This window comes from Ambystoma mexicanum, chromosome 10 (genome assembly GCF_040938575.1).
Source record: "Ambystoma mexicanum isolate Mex_15411 chromosome 10, UKY_AmexF1_1, whole genome shotgun sequence".
NCBI classification, from domain to species: domain Eukaryota; kingdom Metazoa; phylum Chordata; class Amphibia; order Caudata; family Ambystomatidae; genus Ambystoma; species Ambystoma mexicanum.
The window spans coordinates 1301620658-1301645346 of record NC_090932.1 but is presented as its reverse complement, the minus strand read 5'-3'; the positions used below and the strand labels follow the sequence as shown (position 1 = coordinate 1301645346).

Below are 24689 nucleotides of genomic sequence, written 5' to 3'. Positions count from 1 at the left end.
TACACCAAAAACAGCCTTTGACTGCTGGCTCCGTAAACAGGTGCTTCATCGGACAGAAACCCTCCTGCCATACATGATCCAATATAGGGATTGAGAAAACCGCCTTTCTTCTTTTCTCCATGTGGTCGAACAAGAAACAGTCCTTCTTTTCCTCCTCAGGAATGAGACCAAATTTCTCCCGACAGGCTTTAGCCATCATGGCATAGAATGCCCCTATGTCATCTGGTCGGAGATGGTTGGGCCGGACTACTCGGAGCATCTTGGTCCCTGAGTATGTATCCCAAGTATCCGCCCTCCTTGAAGAAGAGGAGACGATGTACAGGGTGTCTTGTGGTGCGATGTCTGAGTCACCCAGCTCTCCTTCCTCTTGTGCTCTATGTTGAGGACTAAGAGCCCTAGGAGATGGGGGAGGAGGTCTAGCCGGGGATCACCGTCTGGGGTGGGAGTCCTAATTTCGTGAGACGTCTGACGAGGAGTAATCAGCAGGTGATGGTGAAGACGAAGGCCTGGAGAATTACTTGGAACTGTGCTTGGAAGTGTCGTGGCCAGATGAAGACTTGTGGGGCGCTGAAGAGCGATGCTTGTCAGCGGATGAAGATTTCTTTTGTCAACAAGGACACAGGCCTCGATGAGGCCTTATCTGACGAAGACTTACGGCCCAAGTTTGCGGATTTCTGTGGGTGAGAGCCCTTCTCCTTTGGTCTGGAAGTGTCCTGAGGGGAGGAAATCTGCCCCTCACCACTCGACAGAGGTCCTTTCCTGGAATTATCCTGACTCTTGGAAGAAGGCCTAGGCTCACCTGAGTGCTGTTTCTTAGGCAGCGGTTCTTCTGACCGCAAGCGTTGGCGCGGTGGTGACCTCTTAGCTGAGGGAGTGGACGTCCTGCCTCTGCGTGAGAAACTGACCTCTGAAGACATATAGGCCCACTCGTTCAGCCAACACATTAAGCGCCTGTTCCTGTCCATGAGGGTTTTTTGTGGAAACCCCTGACAGATGTCGCAGTCTTCAATGGAATGATTGGGGTATAAACAATATAGGCATTAGGAATGCCGATCTCCTTTGTAGACATTCTTGAGGCCGCAGGTCTCACACGGCCTGAACAAAGATTTCTTCGGACCTTCCATAATGGGGCCGGAAAACACACCTTTCTTTTACGAAAGAGTGGGAACAGCGAACGCTGAAGTGATGAAAGAAATGTTCTCACAAAAAAAGACAAATTCTCTGGAGAGAATGCAAGGTAATCCCAATGGTTTGGAAGACGGTTGAAATCTTAGGGGAAGCCGCGGGGCAGGACTATACACTCGACATACCATTGGTGCTGCCTAAAGCACCCATAACAACGTTGATAGGACTCTCAAGGGCCGATGTTTTTTCCATTGGAAAACTACTATGCTAAAGTTACCTGAGTTTTCAAAACTTGACGAAGGGGTATAGGTACAACATGTGAATCCATGAAAGATCCAATGCTGGAGAAGTAGCCCACTCGAAAGTCTCAGTGAAAAGTAAATTGTTTGAAGCAATAAAGCGTATGAACAGCAAAAGAGAACCAAAAAAGGTTAACTCCTAGAGAAGGGGAAAGTGAAAGTTGAACTGTAAACTTTGAGTCGAAGTGATTCTGCATTGGTCCGTAAAGAAAGCCACGCACATTTGAAAGTCTTCAACAGTATAGCCGAGCCCGGCAGAGAGAGACCCAAAGTGAAATAAGCTTGAGGAAGGGAGCCACCCTTGCAAGTTTGTGTTGAACTTTATCTGAAAGTGGTCCGAGCCCAACAGAGGGAGTCCTGAAGTGAAATAAACTTGGGGAAGGGAGCCCCCCCTTGCAAGTTTGTGTTGAACTTTATGGTGAGAGGGCAGAGCCCAGCAGAGGGGGACCTACGAGAACTGTGTGGTGAAAGGTCTGAGCCCCACAGAGGGGGACCTTTGTGAATGTTTTGGTTGAAACATTATTTTGGAAGTTAAGAAAAGAGACAAACGTGGAAGGCCAGACGTGCCTCGGTCAAAGATTTTGGAACTGTTTATTGTGCAGGAAGCCAAGCCTGAGTGTGTCATCCTACCTACAGGGACAACCTTACTCTGTGAGGTATAACGTGGGAAGGAGAGCTGGCTCAACCACATTTATTCATTTGAACACTGATTTTTCCTTTTGCATACATTTCTCCTCTTTACACTTTTTTGCTCAAATGATAGGGCAGGCATTAGGTTTTGTTAGCATAGGCCATTTTGATTTGATGGACTGCGTTATTTATTATTTGATGGTCGAGCCTACTCCTAACTTAGTTACAGGGCAAAATGGGAGTTTCTCTAACCCCAACAATTTCAATAAAGGTTTTGCCAATTGTACCCATTGTGCCAGTGCCACACTTGTGATACCATGCCTCCCCAGTACTTTAAAACGTTCACTGTCCAAGTAGTTAAGTCACAGGGATAGGAAGCAGCAACAAAGAGTTAGCAAATGATAATTCCCATAAAACCCCAAAGGATGTTGTTGAGGTGTGCATACCCTGGGAGGCCTGCATCATTGACTGGACACATTCAAACGTTGCCTGATATTCTTCTATGAATTCCACCACAAAGGTGAGTCACATGCTTTGTCAGATACCACTGGTTGGTCTTTCGAGTCACCCCTTACTTCTGTCAATTGGTCGTTGGGTCATTCCCACAAGGGCCACAGTCTGTCATGCAAAGGAATCTGGAAGCATACAAAATACCATCATGCCAAAAAGAACTTTGAACCCCCTCACCCACATAATCGCACTGGGAATTATGATGCTAAAAGACTGTTTTCCCTGGTGAATGCAAATGCTGTCTTTGGTACAGCCATGAAATGTGATGCTCAGAGAAAAAGAGAGAAAGAGAGAAAGAGAGAGAGAGAGAGAGAGAGAGAGAGAGAGAGACAGAGACAGAGAGAGAGAGAGAGAGTCAAGTTGATGTTCCCTACAGGTACTGTGAAACCATGACTCAAGAAGCACGCAAGAAGAGGTGCAGGTCTTCCGTTTTCATGTGTAGTGTGACTCAACCAGAAACCTAACGACATGATTACAAAGGACTTAAACTGGGGTTTTAGCTTCTACAACACACCTGAGGTCCTTTCTTTTGGTGATGGTGCTGAGTATAGTTTAGAGTTAGGAAAAGGCTCTATTGACAGGTCAACGTGCACGGTTTGTTGAGATGAGGCATCAAGTTGGACGAAGGCAGATACTGGGTACAGTATGTGGGGAAGCAGAAGCAGTCACTGGTAATTTATTTCCATTAGAGTAAAAATGGTGCCTCGCCCTAAGACGGTGCCATAGTCAGGGAGCATACAATCCATGTCATTTGCACTTAGGAGAGTTTGGGCACCTGACTGGTGCACTCTGGCAAAGGTCATTCCAAGGGTGAATGCTAGTATGGTTAAAAGGAACCTTGTTTCTTCTAGAATGTCTCTTGTGTATGCTGTTGTTGCCATTGTTGAAAGGTATTTGCTTTTTCATGGCATCCATACCTTCAGCACTGCCACTCTCCACTTTGGGCATTGGTGAGGCATAGTCAAACTGTGCTCCAAGCAATGCAAATGCATATTAATTTCAGGGAGACTAGGACATTCCTTGTCTGGCTTCCAGTCACCCATAGGGTGTTCTTTGCGATATGTTGCCTCTTCACGTAAAATCTTTGTCTGAACAACACCTATGCACCGAAGAGGGAACGTACAGCTTTTAAGTCTCAGGAAGAGCTCTACGTAAATTCATTGGAGCAATTCAAAATGAGGCTCAAACTCCACCTGCTAGCAATGGAAGTAACCGCCGACCAGTCCCATCCTCCGATCCAAACTAACCACCCAACCAACTCTCCTGCATTCTACCCTCAGGACCTCTCGATATAATGAGTAACTGAATACTGGCCTCTGACACCCAATGAAACACCATTAGCTGTATAGGTGCATTATAAATGCCCAATAAATAAAAATGTTACGAATGTTGTCATGTCCTCAGCCCCTCATACTTACCCCTTAACCACCCAATGTACATCATTCACCTAACAATGCTCTCATGTGAAGGCACCTTACCCTACGACTGCCTCTGCTCTCCATTATTAACTACTTTGTAAATAATTTCTGTTCAAAATGGCCCCCTGTTCTAAACAAACAGCAGGGATAAAGCCTCAAAAATATGTAAATGCATGGCAATATTTCACAGGACAAGGGCCTCAAATAATCGACTACATGTATTTTTTTTTTAAAAGCACTGCATTCAGCATTCATTTTAGAAATATTTGCCAAATGTTTTCCCCCTCTCAGAAGATCTATGATGAGGTGATGTCTACCTATAGATGGATAAAGTAGTGTGCTGTGCTAATGTATGTTCCTCCTTCACATACCACTTCCCTGCTGGGCTGAAGCCCAATACCCATAACCAGGGCTGGAAGTGTGGTGTGAGGCCAATGGGCCGAGGATTTGTGGCCCAGTCTTTTGCTTGCTGTGCTTCTTAAATGCACGGGTTCAATGTGAACTTCTTTTGCTTATAAACAGCCCAAGCTTTTTGTAGGTTCTCCTCCAGTAGAAAGGCCACCAGCACTGCCATCTCCCCCCACCTGCCTCTCTCACACTGAGCCATGTGTGCACAGTCATTGCCATTTCCAAGGGCAAGTGGTGCCAAGATACATAACTTTCTCCCTCATGCATCCACTAGTTTGCATTTCTTTTGTAGGGGCATGGAGGCAACACAACACTGCTTCAGAATTCTCCATCTCACCGATGTGAAGGATGTCCTGTGGACCTTCTCATCCCTACAGTACTCAACATCAGGCTTTTGTTGTCCAGAAATTGTGATCGGTCAAATAGCCAGCTTGCATAAGATGGACTCTCGGCCATTGTCGTATGCCATATTCTCTTGAAAACCTCACAAAGCAAGGTGTTGTTTCCAGATTGGGCATTCTGACTTCAACAAATAAACATATATGACCTACAATGATGGCTCTAAAACAGGAAACTTTGCAGTCAATCGCATGGACAATAAAAAAGAAATGTAAGTGCTCTCAACAATACACAGCTTGACCTACAGACTGTAGACCTGATGGTGGACAAAACAATGTGAGCGCTGAACCGATTCCAAGAGGATTATGGGTTCACATAGACATAACGAAGATCCGCTTATTTCTGTTGATTCCCACAGGATGTCTTTAAGGCTTTCCAAATATTCTCTATTGATCAATTAGACACAAAATGCAATCCATATGAATCTATAAAACAGACCTGTGCTGCAGAAGCAAGGTTAAAGCTGACGGCAAGTGGGCTCAGTGTTCAAGAACAACATAATAGGGTCAGACTGGAAGGACCTGGCAGTGCTTCCATGACCTCAATTTGTGTTTACACATTACCTCCCAGAAGACTCTGTTCCCATGCAAAGGATTGTGTGGTGGGGCCCTCTAAAGAGAAGAATGGGAATATTTGGTACCCGCTTAAAGGAACCCTCTCAGGGCATTTTCAGATCAGACTTTCTTTGAGGGCAGGGTCGCAGCAAACATGTACAGGTATTTTTTCATACCCCTTTACAGAGCAACATTATTCTTTTTGCTCTCTCATGTGCACCGGTTCACGAACATACAAACGTAAATTTTTATTTATTTGCAATTTCCACAGCTCAGCACCCACCGCCGACCACCTTCTCTCCCCAGTTCAACACACACCTTTTCAGACAGGTGTCATCCACGTCTAACTCTGCATTCACCTTCAGAGAGCCCTCTGCACTCTAGCTGGCTCCACAGTAACCTCCTGGCAGAGTCATCTGCACTTTTCCCTGCTCTGCATTCACATTCAGAGAGTCCTCTGCACTCGTGTTGGCTCCACAGTAACCTCCTGGCAGAGTCATCTGCACTTTTCCCTGCTCTGCATTCACCTTCAGAGTCCTCTGCACTCTAGCTGGCTCCACGGTAACCTCCTGCAGAGTCATCTGCACTCTTCCCTGCTCTGCATTCACCTTCAGAGATTCCTCTGCGCTCGTGTTGGCTCCACAGTAACCTCCTGGCAGGGTCATCTGCACTCTTCCCTACTCTGCATTCACCTTCAGAGTCCTCTGCACTCTAGCTGGCTCCACAGTAACCTCCTGGCAGAGTCATCTGCACTCTTCCCTACTCTGCATTCAACTTCAGAGTCCTCTGCACTCTAGCTGGCTCCACGGTAACCTCCTGGCAGAGTCATCTGCACTCTTCCCTGCTCTGCATTCACCTTCAGGGAACCCTCTGCACTCTTGCTGGCTCTACAGTAACCTCCGGGCAGAGTCATCTGCACTCTTCCCTACTCTGCATTCACCTTCAGAGTCCTCTGCACTCTAGTTGGCTCCATGGTAACCTCCTGGCAAAGTCATCTGCACTCTGGCAGAGTCATCTGCACTCTTCCCTGCTCTGCATTCACCTTCAGGGAACCCTCTGCACTCTTGCTGGCTCTACAGTAACCTCCGGGCAGAGTCATCTGCACTTTTCCCTGCTCTGCATTCACCTTCAGAGAGTCCTATGCGCTCATGTTGGCTCCACAGTAACCTCCTGGCAGGGTCATCTGCCCTCTTCCCTACTCTGAATTCATGCTCTTAGGTTAGCCAAACTGATATTCTCAGGATTTGCTCCCTCTAGCTCCACATACTCCTTCAAGCGCAATTATTTCCACTCTATCTAGCTCTGCACCCACTGTCTCAGACAGAACTATCTCAGGCCTCACATTCACCTTCTCAGATAACGACTTCCCCTCTCTGCAGCTCTGCACTCATCCTCACATATTCTACGTTCACCATCTCAAAATCTGCACCCACTGTCGCCTGCACTCTCTCTTGCTCAACATTGGCCTCATCTGACAGTGGCATGCACTCTCTCCAGCTTCACACACATTGTCTCAGGCAATTTCCTGTCCAGCTCTGTATTCAACTTCTCAGACTGCACTAAGCCCTTGACTGGTCTCTCATCAGCTCCACACGCATCTACTCTCTGTCCTCCAGCTCTGCGCTCACGTGCTTAGACAGTACCCTCTCCAACTACACATTCGCCTTCTTGGACTGTAGTCTCCACTCTAGAGCAAAGCACTCAACTGCACTCTCTCCAGCTCCACACTCACCTTTTCGGACTGTTTCTTGCACTCCAGCTGCAAGGCCTCACAGTCGCGGGCCTTGGTCTTGATGAGCTCTTGTTTGGTAGCAGACAGGAGTAACCCTTTAGCATCCAGTGGGCCCACAACATCATACCAGATAGGGCTTCCCTCGCGGTCATGGCAGCACAATCCTCCAGACAGGTACAGCTGGACCACCTGCAAGTAAAGAATACAACTTATCCACAGGATCCAGATCAGGCCTTACTCGAGGGTCCTCATCCCAAGAAAGGAGGGGCCCATATTCAGCTGAGTTTCTTCTCTAAGGAACCCTCAATATTTGTCCCTATGCCTTGATTTGTGCAGTCTTTTTTACTCAGAGAATTCATATTGTGTTTGTTTTCATTTGTATTCTAAGAGGCTGGCAGGTCACACCCAAGAAAAGCACAGGTGTTCTAATGATAGACAAATATTGCATCTGGCTTTCCTGCTTAATGGCTCCTCTTTCAAAGATGGAGTACTGCTGATCATGCAAACTTGATACTATTCAAAAGAGACGAAACAATATTGGAACTGTCCGAATGAGCACAACAGACCCGTGTGTCCTCCCACGTGGAGAGCTCCTTAGCAGCCTGGAGGGGTGGCATGAGAATGCTGTGGGGCCACTGGATCTTGAGCCTTGGGTGGGAAAAGGTGAGAGTGTGGGAGTTGGGGCAAGAGGACACTTCTGGAAGGCTGGATGAGAGTGTTGGCTAAAACGTTACCATATATACTATTCAGGAAAAAGACAATCACTCCCTCTCAAACTGTGCAGTGAGTCTTAGAAATGCAATTTGCACGAGTGCACTTTGGTTTCTAGTTCTGCCAACTTAATATTACGATCAGCTCTTGTATGTAATAATTGAACATGTGAGCTACTTATACAGATTACTTTAATTGACATAATCCTGTTTTACCAACCATTCATTTGCTTACAGGACAACGTTCTCTCAGAACGTGCAAAATACTGGTTTGTGATTGACCGATCACTCGGGGACATAAAAGCCTTTATTCTGCAGGTGACCTTTGCAGGTCACAGTGGCAGGTCTCTGTGCTGAAGGAAAGACAACCTTAACAAGACAGTGGGGCTACTGGGCATAGGCCAGCAGGCGAAACAGACAAATTATGGTGGATTTGTTACTCCATCCAATATAATGATATGATATGATAGTTTATTTATATAGCGCCTATACACAATGTGTTTCAAAGCGCTTCACGGCAAGGGAGGGAACAAGGGAAAATACAATGACATTCTTACAGGCCATGAACAGTAAGCATGTGAAATTAACTATTGCACTCGGCCTGACGGCATTTCAGATAGTGCAAGAGCTAAAACACAGATAGGAAGGAAATGGGAAACAGAGAGGTGACTACTGTACTAGGCCTGATGACATTTCTGGTAGAGCCGGAGATTAACAAGAGGTGAGGGAGAGGGGGAGGAGGAAGGAGGGAGAGGAACAAAACAAGGGACTATCGTACTAGGCCTGACTAGCCATGCCATTATCATCTGTGTCCTTTGTGGGGGAACTACAAAGCAAGGGAATATTATTTATGGAATCACGTGGACTGGAACAATGCAACCATAGCCCAGATTTAGACACAGATATTCCAAACATGTTTTTCTCCCCACACCGTGCATCAGGGGTTCATGCCATTAGACCCAGATTCCCTGATCCAAATGTTCTCCTCCCAGTGGCTGACAAGTGATTCAGCTTCAGTAGGAGTAGAAGTTCAGATTCTTCTCCTGCTGACATTTAATTCTTGAGCAGAATTCCAGGCACTCTGCACAGGCTCTGATACAGGAGTCAACCAGAGTTCTCTGACCGCCTGTGGCTGGAGAGCATAGGAGCAGGGGCACGCGACTCACTAATGGCAGCTTCAAGGCCGTGCTCCTGCTGACAGGGCCTTTCAATCATATTCTTGCCAAGAAACCTCTGAACTCTGGCATTTTGTCTCATGTTTGCTAGGACTGCCCTCTCAAATTCTCTTTTCAACCAAGGTGCACAATGCTCTCAAAACTCAAAGAACTGTTGACAAGCGACACAATAAATCAATAGAAACTTTGACTCACTGGCATTTGCCAAGAGTTCAAATTCCAGAGAGTTTGCTAGTAGCCGCACTCATCTCCGAATTGATTACATTGAAAACTAACGTGTTTCCTTCAACATTTACCATGTCACCCACGGAGGTATCTCACTCTGTCCTAAGATCCAAGAATTCCCTTTACCATGAACTGTGAGAGAGATCTCTCCTTGGCATTGCCCTAACACAACAGGTACGCACTAACCTTCATTGAACTCACAGCTCCCTCTGGGGTACTTACTGACTGAGGCCACAATGCAAAAGCTACTCATTTAACGCCAGTCTGGTCTGTCCTTGCCACTGCCCTAATGGTGCACCAGTGACTATAGCATGCATTACACCACTGACTGCCAAAAGAGACTTGGCAATATAGCTTGGTCCCAACAGGCTGTAGCACTCTTCATGGGTTCACTGGTTGTCAGACAGATCTCTCTTAATAGATTGGCGCACACATATTCCGCCCAGATAATGCATGGCATATGCTACATATAACTGCCAAGGCAGAGCGTTCTCACTTTGGTCCAGTCCTAACAGAGCTATGAATGAACTATCGTGTGGCTCTAAGCGTTCATTTGCTGTCAAAGATATCTCACTCATTGACAGTGACTTAACGGAGCACAGCACATCCCATAACTTGTACTGATCACTGGGCAACACATCTCACCTTACCACTGCCCTGCGAATGCCAAGAGCACATCAACATTCACTGTCAGACGAATCTTACCTTGGCTCTGCACCAACAGATCCGAGCATGCAATAACATTCATGGACTCATCGTGTAGTGGAGCAGGTGGATACGTCATCCCTAGCTCCCGCGCTCCCCCCCACCTCTGCCGTAATGGAACAGGAGGAGAGTGCTCTATGTGGGACACCAGGTATCATCCAAATACCACATCGAGTGTATGAGAGACGATATGAGCAAGACAACCGTATCGAAGGTACCCTTGCAGTGAAAGGGTGGAAGGATGTCGGCACACACCAATGGACATCATAGAGCTTTAAGTGAAATCTGACGAGGGCAGAGTGACGTCATGAAGAAAAGATACTGAGACGCACTGAAACGATATGAAAATACTTAAGAATACAGATGTAACTGAAGTAACAAGAGAAACATGAAATCAAAGGTAAAGAAGTCATATTTGCAAAGAATGGGTGTCAATGAAATGACATGGAACCAAATAAAGTAACCTTCTTGATTAATAAGTGTACATACACAGAAATGAAAGGTATATGAGATACATAGAAGCTTGCTGCAGACGAAAACAATACGTGGCTAGGGCGGTCATGATGAAAAGATGGATGTCGGACTAGTATTGAAACCAATCAAGCTACCTCAGAGACAGATCAGGGCTGCAGAGTAAGGAGACGCTGGAAAAACAGCTTTGGGTGAGGAATAAAGAGGAGTCTGTTGGCCTGGGATCAAGGATGCTACTTCAAGGAATAATTGTAAGGCACAAAGGGAGTCAAAGGGATAAGCCATGTAATTAAGACATATTTCTTTTAGATTTGGTAAGAGGAAAACATCGGCAAGAGCCAAACATTGGAAAAAAGATGTGAAAATCCTATACAAGATGGAGCGAGCAAGTCTCTAGAGGCCAAGAGGAGTAATGAAACCCAGCACAATTGAATCAAATAGCAGTGAATAGAAGGTCGAAATGGACAAGTTTGTGGTCTCCTCACAAGTGATTCAGAAGTTGAAAACAAGGGCTATTTATTAAGCTCGAGATGAAGATAATTGTGTACCTACACTCCCTTAAAGTCCCAGAACAGAGAACAGGCTGCAAAGTCAACTTCAAATGAGACGCCTTGATTTGGGGCCGTACCGATGATTGATGATGGACTAATTGGGAAGTCGGGAGTAGTTTGACATTACTCTCAGCACCTGGGGTCCATTTTGCGTACGTGCTGCTAACGAGCTGAAAGTCCAAGGTTGGGAGAGCATGCCAACCAATCAGAGGGTCTATGAAGCAACATGTTATACAGTGTTGGATAGGCCAATCCACTGCCATTAGCCCACTATAATCTGTATTATACGTATTTAGAGTTGGTTCAAGGTGTGCCCACCAGATAAGGGGCATCCTGTAATGTTACTAATACTTACATGATATATAGGTATATATGTTCCCTTAACCAATCCCTCCGTTCAATAGGTTTCACAGTTTGCCACGTAGGATGACGTCATAAATGACGCATATCGAGGTATACAACCTTAGTATAAACAAATTTGGTTGTGAGTGTGTGGACTACAGCTTGCTGTTCACCAGATTGCCTTACTTTATTTTATGCTGATAATAAAGTAGTACTTTGCCATATTCCTTGAGGCTGTCAGGTTATTTGGGTCCGAGATCATTATTGGTAATTCCATCTAGCACAAGAGATGCTTCAAGGTGCTAGAGCACAATCATATGTCAAAGCAGGCAGATCACACCATAATACTACCCTCGTAGTGAATCACAAGCTGACCCTTACTAAAGACTCCAAACACAGACCCCAATACTAGTCGAAGGTCCCAGGCACTGTGAGGCGTTCCACCTGTGTAGCGTCTGAATCAAGGAATTCTATCCATGACAACTAGGGCATTCAAGCTCGAAAGGGAAGCTGATACAAAGCCTTGCACACTCCTATGCTTTGCTGAGCTCGCAGAGGGATCACCCATTTGTGCCTCACAACTTTGATACACAAGTTCAAAACTGTGCCTAGAAGATGGTGATGCAGTGCTGCTCATCTTTTGTGTCCTATTAATGTGGAACCAATGAGAACCTACTGAATCTTTGTCACCATCCTCAGACTTTTGGTGCACCTCAAACCGGCCTCTGAGTTTGGACTGTGTTGGTATATCCTCACAGGATCACTAAGTGTGGTGGCAGTGCCTAAGCTTCCATCACATTTACAATGCCACAATGCACACCTTGAACAAGGCGTTTCCCCAGCACCAACAATACACAATAAAGACTGAGTGCAACGGCTTATCCGTTGGTATTGTATCTTCAGGTAAGCCCGATTGTTAGGCTTGGGGTCACCGGCGGTAGCGCTATTAGCTCCTTGTGAGAGGGAGTAGCCCCCTCTGTTAAACATTCGCGCAAGCCGGTGCTTCCTGCTCTCCAGCGGATTCTCTCTTTGGTTTGGCATTCCACTGTATATGAGTGCCTCCATCGAATAAAGGGAGGACTCCATTGGTCCTCATTAGCAAAATGGGGCAGAAACAAATTCAGGTCAGAAACTAAGGCACACTTTAAAAGGGACTATTATGTGATTGCCTTGTTTAACTCCCATTTAACCAACAAACATAAGGCATTTTGAAGTGAGGAGAGGTGGGATGGTATCAGTATTTGGGCTTTGCTTGCCCCGAAAAAGGGGGTCATCCCAGTGGGATCCTGCTTGTCCTGTCCCTTAGGGAGGGTATTATATAGCGGGCTCACCTCACTAGTCCCAACGGGGGTGCCTCCACCTTGGGGAGAAGAGACAAATTCCCTGGATTTGTCACAGTGCCTTGCCATAACAGATGACAGGGCACAAACACTTTGAGGAAATGTCATCTGGCAAGAGTATAGAAGTCCTTGCTTTTTATATTTGTATTAATTAATAATATGATGCAGATAGGGTGATCTGTTAACCAGATCTCCCTCTCATAAGCTCCCTGAGGAAAGCATAGGATATATGCCCTGCTGCATCAGTCTCCAGATCTGCACCACCTGTTCACCCATGGCACAGAGCAGGTTCAGTCACTGGTGCCCTTTTGACAGCTGCAGTGAGATCCAAGTCATTTCAGCGCAGAGGCTGCTTTTAAACTCTGTGCCTCTGTTCCAAAACCACACAGTCATGGGAAATTACTATTCTAGTGGCAGTTTACTCTTAACTGCGGGAGTGGGTGGAGCCTGCAATGATTTCTTATGGGAATTTAGGACAAATATTGACTACCTTAGCACTTAAAGGGTTAAACATAATGATGTATCTCAATTTAGTGTATGGTAGATAGTAATTCACATAACTATAAGAAGACACTGATTTATAGAATATATGCATCAGCGATGTGAGCCCTGCTCAGTTGTGGAAGGGTTATGTGTATTCTGGTTCGACAGCCTGGCCCTGCCAACCTGCAGTGCAAGATATTGAGAAACTGTGGATCTCATTGGTCCTTTCTCAGCAAGACAACCTCCCAGCAGGACCTGTCCTTCGAAACAGGAATCAAAGGGTACACCCAACCCAAAAGGACTAGCCTCACATCTGGGTGTTGCACATCAAAGGGCCTTTGATCCTATGGGTATGAGGAGGGGTTGGGTTGGTGTAGACAGGGGGGGCTCAGCACCAGTGGGGAAAGGATCACCTTTTTGTTTCTGTCTGTACCTCTCTTTCCTTCATGTCCCCTCCACTTCCGTTAGCCAGTGGTCAAAGTGTACAAAAAGAAGAGTGGAACTGTGTTCCCTACTGGTCTGCACCACTCCCCACACACCCTATTGTCACCCCCCTCTCACGCACAATACAAACTCCAAAACACATGTGCTTGCTGTTTAGGGGAATGTTCAGTGCATTCCGGAACGGTTTCTTTTTAAAATAAAAATATAGGACCGGTAAAACTTAAATTAAAGAAGTATAGGAGAACGGCTCCCGCCCACTTCGACCACAGCCTTTTGCACAAAGCACTTTCGGTATGATGTCAGAAGGCACATGCAACTTGCTTCAAAGACAGCATTGGAGCCCTTAAAGTAGGTTTGCCTTTGTCCAATCACCTGTGGAATTTTGCCTATTAAAGAGGGGGCATCCCGCTCCTTCCTTGAGTGCCTTTTGGACCATCCATGCAGAAGAAAAAGTTCACGTGGACCTCTTTCAGGAAATACGACTTTCCAAAGCCCTCTGCCAGTGAGGTGAAGATTGAGTATCCCAGGCAGAGGCAAGCTCTGCTCCCCAACCACCACAGGGCATAGTGGGGTAACCTGCCGCTAAAACAAGACCTGCATCTCGGCCAGCTATACTGGTCCCTGCCAGGTGCATTATTGCCCCAGCTTGAACAAGAAGATCGTTGCTACAACTGCTGTGTTCGAACCACCAGCATCTTCTTTGCCAATCCAAAGCAATGGTTGAACTGACCCTGGTGGCCTCATCAAACTGCATCCATCAAACACTGCACCAAACCACCCAACTCAAACTGTGCATACAATTACTAGCACCTTCACTGTCGAACTGACGGTCAAACCAACCTGGTGGTCCATACGATCTGCACTTCTTTGAATGCTACTTTGAACTACAGCAAACCTAAGCTTAACCCCAGCTTGACACCGGCTTCCTGACTGGAACAACACGATCATGGCATTTAAGCCTGGTCCGAACCCCTTGAACAGCACCAAGAAACATGGTTCGATGCTATCAAATCAGCATGACTGTGAAAGGTATCGCTAACTGCCCCTCTTGTCCATCTTTGGGCCTTAGAGGTTGGTTCGATAAACTTTAATCCCTAAAAGAGCATATCCTTTTATCGTCTTTAACCCCTGTTTCATTACCCAGAATGCTGCATCTTTCTATCTTTCCATATTCTGTGTTCTTTCCACAGGCATGGGTATTTGTTGTGTTTTTCTACTTATTTATTAAGCATATGTATATTAGTATATGTGTTTAATTAAAGTATGTATATTTTTTATAGAACCTTTATTGGGCATTTCTTTTATTTTGGACTTTTGTACTTAGCTGTTGGGGTTGCTACTGGATCACATTCATACACCTCTTGAGAGCATATTACCACAAAAGGCGGAGGAGTCATATCTCTTAACTGTGGCACGTTCACCTTTATAAATTGGGATCATTAATTTCGTAGAAATGTGAGGGCTGAAGGCTGAGTAGGCGGTTTAGCGGTTACTCACCCTTGGACTCCTGCGGGGCAGAAGTCAATTAGTCAGAAACCCATCACCCATTATTGAGGAACAAAGCCAGCACAGTGAAAACACTGAGTGCTCCCTGAGCTGCAGCAAGCAGCTGATGTTGTGAACTGGGTTGGCTTTACTGTGCAGGTAGACGTGATTTAGTAGTACATCAGCATACATGTACTACACAAGGCTGTTTTCTTTTACTACTCTAGCCTTGCATGACCCACTGGGGATGCAGATTGGGGAACTGCAGGGTCAAATGTTGACAAGAGGGCCTTCCTGCATCGTCTTCCCCACATTCAAAATGCCTGGGGCTGCACCTTGGTGGTGCTCCGGCGCAACCATGCACATACAGGAACCAGGAAGCTCTCTCTACTTCCTTTTTGCATTGTGCATGGGAGCAGGAGGGCCATCATGGCAGCATTTGGAATTGAGGGCTGCAGCTAAGCAAATCAAGTGTTTGTATGTATATGTGCATATGTGTTATTTATGTATGAATGCATTTGTGCATGTGATGGTTTGGATGTTTGGGTCCACATGTGATCGAGAGAGCAGTGTATGTTGCATGAGTGAATGTTCGAGTGAGGTACTGTGTATGTTGTAAGGATGCGTTTATGCATGTGTGTGTGCATCCAGGTTAGGAAGTGAGCCTCTTATTGCGGGAGCAAATATGTTAGTGGGGTGGCAGCCAGTATAGGTATATTTTCTTATACAGTCATACGTTTTTACTGGCATTATGGGCAAGGCCAACATGATGATTGTTCTCATATGTGACTAAAAGGGTGGGAAGGTGGCTACATTAGTGCAGGGAACATGGACATGTTTTCTTACAGTGGGAATAGCATTTTGCTGTCATTGAAGACAACTCCAACATGTGCATTCTTACGTGGGGGTATGGTGGTACAGGCAGCAAGGGCATGTTTTCTTATAGTGGCATGGCTTTTTGTACCGCCATTATGGTAAAGTCAACGAGATGAGTGTAACAGGGCCATTCTAGTCTACATTGATGAAGCCAGATGGACATGCTTTCTTACAATGGCATCATACATTCCACTAGTATTATGACCAATGTCAACAAGAATGATCTTGTGTGGGCATACTGGCCTACATTGGTGCAACCAGAATGGACATGTTCTCTTAACGTGGCATATTTATTACTGGTATTATGGGCAAAGGCAAGATGTTGAGTGTTCTTTCATTGTCATACTGCCATATATTGGCAGATATCTCTGGAGAATGGGCTCAACCCCACCAAGCTGGCACCTATAACTAATCAGATCTGAGACTAGAGCCCCAGTCACCAAAATGATAAAAGAGCTGATGGGTGTCCTTGACCAATCGCGCATTCACCAAAAATGTTAAATACACGTTTATGTTGTTCTTATTACACATTGAGCATTTGAACAGAGCAGCCAGAGGTTATCAATTTGTCTTTTTTAATGATGATATGTCGGTAGTTTTGACCCTCCCACAGGGTCCTCTTCAAGGCTACCGTACCAATACACAAGTGTCAACATTACAATTACAAAAAACAAAACAAAATAAACAGATTTGCAAAGAAATTCCACCAATCCGTTATCCATACTGTATCAATAGACGCTTGTCATAGTAACAAAAACCAACACAGATCGAATGTATACATTACTAAACAGATGTGTATAAGGGTTCCACCAAAACAAAACAGTATCTGCATTTTCCAATGGTTACAAAAGAGAAATGAAAGGAGACTTAGCATACATTGTTGTATAGATTTGTTTGTCCCCCATATATTTTATAGGCCCTTTACCTAACATCTCATCCTTATGTTTATATATTAAAATAGGTTATGTGTCCTAGATGTCTCTAGAGCCCTTAACCTACCGCCATTAGTATATGTACACCACAACCAGGCTTCAACATGTGCATGTCTAGTTAATACTGCTATCCTCATACTGAAAACCATATCCCCAACATTTGTGCCCAACCCTCTCCTTGGCTCGAAACCAGAGGTTAATTACCATTGCTTAGTCCTTACAGAGATCATTCTCTGTGTGATGTATAGGTATTATCCACAAGCGTCCCATTTCTTACATACTATAACGTTGAAAGAATTGTTAGCCTTCACTTTATGCAACAACATTTTCTTGTTCAACAGCACTTTGTACAAACAAACCAGGGGAGTGTCCATGGAGGCTAACTATGCCCCCTCCTTGACAAACCTCTTTATGGGGTACTTTGAGGATGTGTATGTATATTCTGAGACTGAATTTAGATCCAGGATTAAACTGTGGGTCAGATATACAGATGATGCATTGATGGTATGACAAGGGGAACTGACCAAGTTAGCTGAGTTTGCACAGTATCTGAATGACAATACATTTGGAATAGAGTTTATGATGCATTCACACCCATTGGAGATCGACTTTTTGGACATCCATTGCTAAGTTAAAGATAATCGAATTTTGTCAAGGACTTTCAGAAAGCCCACGGAAGCCAATTCAGTCCTTCTGGCTACAAGTTTTCATAAATCCAGTGTCATTAAAAATATACCTGTGTGTGAATATATTTGGGCATGACACAACTGCAAAGAGGTGTCAGAATTTGAGAACGAATGTCTTATTTTGAATGCAAGGTTTGCAGAGAGGGGGTATCCGAGGGACATACTATCACAAGCAGAACAACGTAGTTTGAAAATGAATAGTAAGGCGTTGTTGCAACCCACGGGGGTGCAGAGTAAAGATGTGAGAACGGTGAGGATGGTGACCCAGTACTCCAGTGAGAATGTTAAGCTATTCAAGATTTTGCATCAACACTGGGGAATACTTATGTTAGATTGTGACTTGCGACAATATTTATTACAAGAAGCCAGATTTGGTATTCACAAAAGCAACAACACTTAAAAATGAGTTATGTTTTTCCTTTTTAAAACTTGTTGCGAGATTATAAAAGTGGTTTAGGCATGAATTGAAAGGGTTTTTTAAATAAGGTACATGTAGGATGTGCAAGTATACCAGAGAATGTAAGGAGGTGACGATTGACATTAAACAACCGTTGGTGATAAATGAATTTATTAACTGCAAAACAAAATTTGTTGTGTATGCAATCCTGTGTCCATGTGGACTGTACTATATCAGAAGTACAATCCGAGAGCTTAGGGTCCGGATTGATGACTGTGTGTTGGCTTTGAGCAAGGAAGATCCGAGATTACTGTAATCTATCAGCGCAGTGGATCCGGCAACAACAGCTGGATAGAAAAGAGGACCTAAGATTTATTGGTCTGTTAACTATCCCTAGTAATCCAAGAGGGGGAGACAGAGACAGAGAACTGACGAAAGCAGAAGCTCGGCTAATTTGCAAACATGGAACGGTTATTTACGGTCTAAAAACTGAACATGAGATGGGGGCCTTTCTGAAGGTTGATGATAACCTATCCAGTACCAGCATTACAATTGAAGGTTGGCATGTATGACCGAATTGGTTGGTACATTATGTTTTAATTGGTAGGGGTATGGATACAATCTATAGAAGGTGAGATGATTACTGGTAGGCCACATATGTTCACGAGCATGGGCTCAATGTGTGCATGCCATGAGTTGGTAGAGTTTTCTTCCTTCAAGTCACACTAATGATAAGAACAAGGATTTCGATTGCAGCATGATGAGGTTAATTAGAAGTTGGCTATCTCATTAGTGAGTGAGGAGTGTTCGGTGATGCTAGACATCTAATTGTTGGAGCAGGGATTTCCCCTCTGGGGCATCTATTAGGAATGGTCTGACTAGGCACTGTGCATTCAATGTTGGAATAATCATCATGTAGGTTATGCAGAAGACAACATAAACCCTGTGTAGGCGAAGGTGGTCTCGAAGGGGGATGAGTGCAGTCTTGCAAAATAAATTATTTTTAACTGGAGGATGTAGGTCGTAAGGAGTGCCGCTTTTGCAGCGTCTCTCATAGGCATAGTAACAGAGGCTTTGCTTACAGCGTGTCAGGGGCAGAATCCCGCTCGCGAAACAGTTGGTTTGAGGTAATGGGATGTGTGATGGGCATATCTTGTATAAATTAGAGTGTATAACTTGGGATGAGAGAAGTGTGTCTTGTGCAGCCTTCCACGTTGCCATAGCAACACGAGCAGCCAACAGGGCGAGTATACGGCAATGACCGCAAACCAATTGGTTGAAACAAATGACACGCAAGGACGTCATGGTGATCATGTTAAGTGTTGCTCTGGGAACAAGGGCCATAAACAAGGTAGGTAAGAGGCGGGTCCTCTGCTCTTAGTTACATTTGAATTCTGCAATGTGCGGATCACCGCAGAGTATGCCACTGGACTTCTTGGAGCGCGACCGCTCACGAGGACTAGTAAGTGCTTGACTTTGGCTTGTGAAGATTGGTTATGGGTCTATTTAAACTTCTGTGATTGACAACAACGACTATTTAGGTTTCAAGTAGATGGAGTGCTGGAAATTGAATTCGATTGGTTAACAATGCTGCCCCTGATTTATCCTGTAGGCTTGGGAAAACGATTGTATGAGAATGAGAGCACAGCAGTGCATGTGAACAGAAGGGCAATCAGCAACCAGCGGGCTCAAACAAGGTAAAGGTGTGATTAGTTGTGGCATTTGTGGCAATGGGGTACCTTGTTAGCTAGCTCTTTTGGAAATTGGTATTTTCTCTATTTATTTCTCCATAGAGTCAAATACCTATACATCACACAGAGCGTGATCACTGTAAGGACTAAGCAACGGTCATTAACCTCTGGTGTATTTAGAGCCAAGGAGAGGGTTGGGCACGCATTTTGGTGATATGGTTTGGAGTATGAGGATAGAGGTATTACCTAGACATGCACACGTTGTAGCCTGGTTGTGGTGCCCATACACTAATGGCAGTAGGTGAAGGGCTCTAGAGTCATCTAGGGGACATAATATATAAACATAAGGATGAGATGTTAGGTAAAGGGCCTATAAAAAATATGGGGGACAACCAAATCTATACAACAATGTATGCTAAGTCTCCTTTCTTTTCTCTTTTGTAACCATTGAAAAATGCTGATACTGTTTTGTTTTGGTGGAACCCTTCTACAAATCTGTTTGGTAATGTATAAATTCGATCTGTGTTGGTTTTTGCAACTATGACAATCATGTATTGATACGGTATGGATAACAGATTGGTGGAATTTCTATGCAAATCTGTTTATTTTGTTTTGTGTTTTGTAATTGTAATGTTGACACTTTTGTATTGGTACGGTAGCCCTGAAGAGAACTCTGTGTGAGAGTCGAAACACGCGTTGGCACACTTCCGACATATCATCATTAAAAAAGACAAATTGATAACCGCTGGCTGCTCTGTTCAAACATCAATGTGCAATAAGGACAACACAAACGTGTATTTAACATTTTGGTGAATGTGCAAGTGGTCAAGGACACCCATCTGCTCGCATATATTGGCAGAGTCAGCATGGACATTTTTTCTTATAGTATCATTACTAGAATAATGGCAAAGCAAACAGGAGAAAGTTCTTATGGAGCAATACTGGCATATATTGGTTCAGCCACTATAGCCATGTATGGTCACAACCAGCATAAACATAATGTTTACATTGTTGGAATGCTGGCATATACATGGGGCAAGGGCATCACAAAAATGCATTGGACAATGCTCTTTTGGACTATCGGTGAAGGGGAACCTATTGGAGTTTTTCACGTGTTACCATACAAAACCTGTTGCATACTTTCTTGCCATTATTTTAAACATTTTTGCAAGATGGGATCCCCCTGAAACCCTTTTGGTTTGTTCGGACCCTGTCACCATGCTCTCTTCCTGCAGTACATATTCATGGGAAATGCTTCTGCCTCTCCAATAATAAATTCACCAGCTGTCACGGGGGGCACCACTTCTGAAATTCTACTTTTGAGTGCAAAATAATTTTGCAGTATGCTTATCTGCTGCAGAAACATGTTATTATTCTGGAGGGTAAAGGTTTTACTGTACCAGTAACTGACTGCATCATCTACAAATTCGCCTACGGACAACCCCCAAGCTACACGACCTAAAAGGACAAGCAGCAGGGAGAGCCAGATTCCAACCATTCATGGCCATCTTGCTCAGCGGATTTAGAGTACCATTTTCAATGCCAGCCACAGTGATTATTTTTAAAGGAATAAAACAATCAATGTTACTCTGATTAGGACTAGAACTACTACTAGAAAGTAAGAACCACCAGCTGGAACGCTTTGATAGATTACATGCATTTGCAAGGTGAGTACTGCATTTTCCTGTGTAGGGTATGGTTGCATTGTAATATTTGGGAACAAATGGTGTTGGGAATGTACAGTTAACCCAGGAGACAAATAAGGATCAAGGTAAAAGAATCATGGAGGGCTAGTTTTGTAAAGGTAGCTGAATTTCTTTCAAACGTTTGACATTTTGAAATCTCTAAGGCCTTCCTTAAGACGTACCAAGGACATTTTATGTTTGCCAATATGTACTCTTTAATTAAAAGTTTGCATGCTGTACGGTTCATTTATTTACATTTTACAACCCCTCACCAACCCCCAGCAAATAACGAATCAAAAGTAAAGCCCCAGGTAGGATCTTAAAAAGGAACCAGTTTTAAATACATAAGGTTCAGAAAGAATGCCATTCCTCACTCGGCCAAACACTGAATCTTACAAAAAAGGCAAAGACAGCGGCACAGTGGGGGAGGTCGGGAGAAAGAAAAATAGTGAAAGGGGGGAGAGAGAGACAGAGAGAGAGAGAGAGAAAGAGAGTGAGAGTAAGAGGGAACGAGACAAAGAGAATAGAGGAGGTGATGAAGAAGGCAGTTAAAAGGGAAATATCAGATAAAGGGGATGATAAAGAAACATCATAAATACTGGAAGTAAGGAAAAGTATGTGAAAACATGAACCAATGGGGAGTGAAGAGAGGAAAAGATATATATCTATCATATATATATATACATATATAGATAGATATATATCTTCAGCTATAAAAATCATGAAAGCATCATCACATCACACGATACACATAAAACAATTATGAAACCAAGAAATTGGTTATATATATATATATATATATATATATATATATATATATATATATATATATTACTCACCGTAATCTTATCTCTGATGCTTGTGGTAGTCACAGAGCATTTAATTATTTGTTTTCAAAACTCAAAAGGGACGTCGACAGGGCGTGTCAGTAATACTATCCCTAGTGTGAGGTCCACTGTACCCATGGTCTTCACGTATCACAGTCCCTCACATTGTTTAGTTTCTGACATGAGATAGCATGAAGTGTAGTGTGAGTACAGATGTAATAAAGCAGATAAGACGCAATAAGGCCAGAAAACCATACATGCACCTTCTACTCCAAAAGGGGTGGAAAGGTGGGCGCATATGAATCTAAGCAGATACAAGCATCAGAAATACGATTACGGTGAGTAATGTATCCCTTCTGAGGCTTGTGGGTCTGTTTAGATCACATGCTATGCGTAGACTAGCAAGCAGTATCTGAAGACGGAGGTGGGTTGTGAGAAGGTACGGCAGCAAATAGATGTTTTAGCACCGCTTGTCCCACCTGTGAATCTGCTTTAGAATGTGTGTCAATGCAGTAATGCTGAGTAAAGGTATTTATTTCTAAATTTGTTTATTGGCATTTATTATTTGCAGCTGTTACATGGCATTCAAGTGTGCCTTTCACGTGTGATAATAACAATACGTTCATAGTATAACATTAACATTCTAATAAACAACGTGTTTTGTCCATGTGTTTCAGTAGCATGTATCCCGGGGGGGTAGCCAGGCATCAACAAGACAGGATCCTCGGGGGACCACTACAGTCCGCACAAGACTCTCATTGGTTATCTCTGCTTTGGTTGTAGGTTAGCGTAGTCTGAGGTATTTAGTTCATGGGGGCTTATCATCAGAGGGGTGGAACATGTTTCTGGTGAGTTCTTTCCATGCCTCGAGCGCCATACGTGAGTCGTCAGTGGATCTGGTAACGCAATCCTCCCATGCCTTGGTCTCAGCACTCACCCATCGTTCTAGTTCGCTGTGCCATACTTTGTACTGTGGTCCTGCAGGTTTTTTCCAAGACATTGCAATGATTCTTTTGGCCAGTATGCACGTTATGTCCATGAGTCTTACAGCATATTTAAGTTTGGCTAGTCTAGGATAGCTTCCCAGTAGGCACTCTTCCGGGGTCCATTTATACTTGGTCATGCCTGCTTTCTCGCACATCTGTCTTATTTTGTCCCACAGGGACCGTATTTTGGGGCATTCCCACAGCATGTGGATCAAATCAGCTTTTTCCCCCTTCCACCAGACGCAATTGGGTTGTGTTTGCTTGTTAAATTTCGCTATTCGGCATGGGGTTAGGTAAGTGCGGTGCAGTACGTTCAGCTGTATCTGCCGGAATCTGTGGTTTCTGGACATCTCTTTAAGCGCTCTGTTCCACTCCCCTTCTGTCATTTCTCGACCTATGTCTGCTTCCCACTTACTTTTCATTTCCATGCTTCGGGGGTTGGGAGTGTCACTCAGGTGGCTGTATATTTGGGATACCGGTTTCCAGCCCTCCCCTAGGTTGTACAGCAGCGTCATGAAAGGGTCTGTGTCCGGTTCTTCAGGCCAGGTATCCCACTTGCGTTGTGCTGCGTTGCGGACCCTTTGGTACCACAGGAATTGGCCGGTGTGGATACCTTCCTTTTCTTGTAGTGAGGCAAACCCCCTGAAGGTGTCCTCGTCATATAGATCCCCCCGGGGGTAGACCCCTTCTTTTTCCCATAGTCTGATATGTTTCAGGTCTGTATCTGTTGTGCATAGATCTGTAATCAGTGGCACTTCTGGGGAATAGGGGTGCTGCGAGTGGATAAGCATTTCCGCTCTGCGCCATACTTTCCTCCACAGGCAGCTAGGGAGGGTGTGTTTTTCAGCAGGTGTGGGGGTGCCCAGATCAGTTCCTTCAGTTGTATCGGGAGGATCATGGCCTGCAGCAGGGGCGTTTTAGATGTGGGTTTGTCCGCTAGCCATTTGGTCACAAAGCTGAGTTGGGCTGCCAAGTAGTATTTTTACAGATTTGGAAGTTGGATTCCGCCCTGTTTGTGTGGTAGGACTAATGTCGATAGTGCTATCCTATGTCTGCTTTCCCCCCACAGGAACTCTCGTATTATTGTCTCGAGTAGGCGGAAGAAGGGTCTATTGATATAGTAGTGCACATTCTGGAACCCATAGAGAAATCGTGGGAGGACAATCATTTTGACTATCGAGGCTCTGCCCATCATTGATAGAGGGAGTTTTGCCCAGAAGTTCATTGATTTGCGCAGCGTTGGGAGTGCTGCCTTTGTGTTGTGTTCATGCATTAGTTCAGGGGTATGCATTATTTGGACTCTAAGGTATCGGAATGAGGTAGTCTGCCATCCTATCCCTACTGCAGGGAGTACTTCTGTGTTCATGTTTTTCAGACCCGCTAAGGGGAACAGACAGGATTTCGACTTGCTAAATTGTATTGCAGAGACTTTAGAGCAATTGTCTAGAACTTCGAGCATGGTGGGCACATTGAGGTGTGGGTTTTTGACGTATAAGAGAATATCATCTGCGTAGAGTGAAATGATGTGGTCTACCCCTCCCAGTCTTATGCCTGCGTCGAAGAATTGCTTCCCAAAGTAGATGGCTATGGGCTCTAATCCTAG

At 44.5% G+C, this 24689-nt stretch overlaps 1 protein-coding gene across 1 annotated transcript in view; it reads right to left on the bottom strand.

Moving 5' to 3' along the window:
- The window catches only part of SEC14L2 (SEC14 like lipid binding 2), a 468884-nt gene that overhangs the window by 237272 nt on the left and 206923 nt on the right, over positions 1-24689 (bottom strand). The window contains exon 5 of the mRNA XM_069619311.1: positions 7076-7264. Within this exon, the coding sequence (XP_069475412.1) occupies positions 7076-7264 (189 nt within the window). The remainder of the gene's footprint in view (positions 1-7075; positions 7265-24689) is intronic.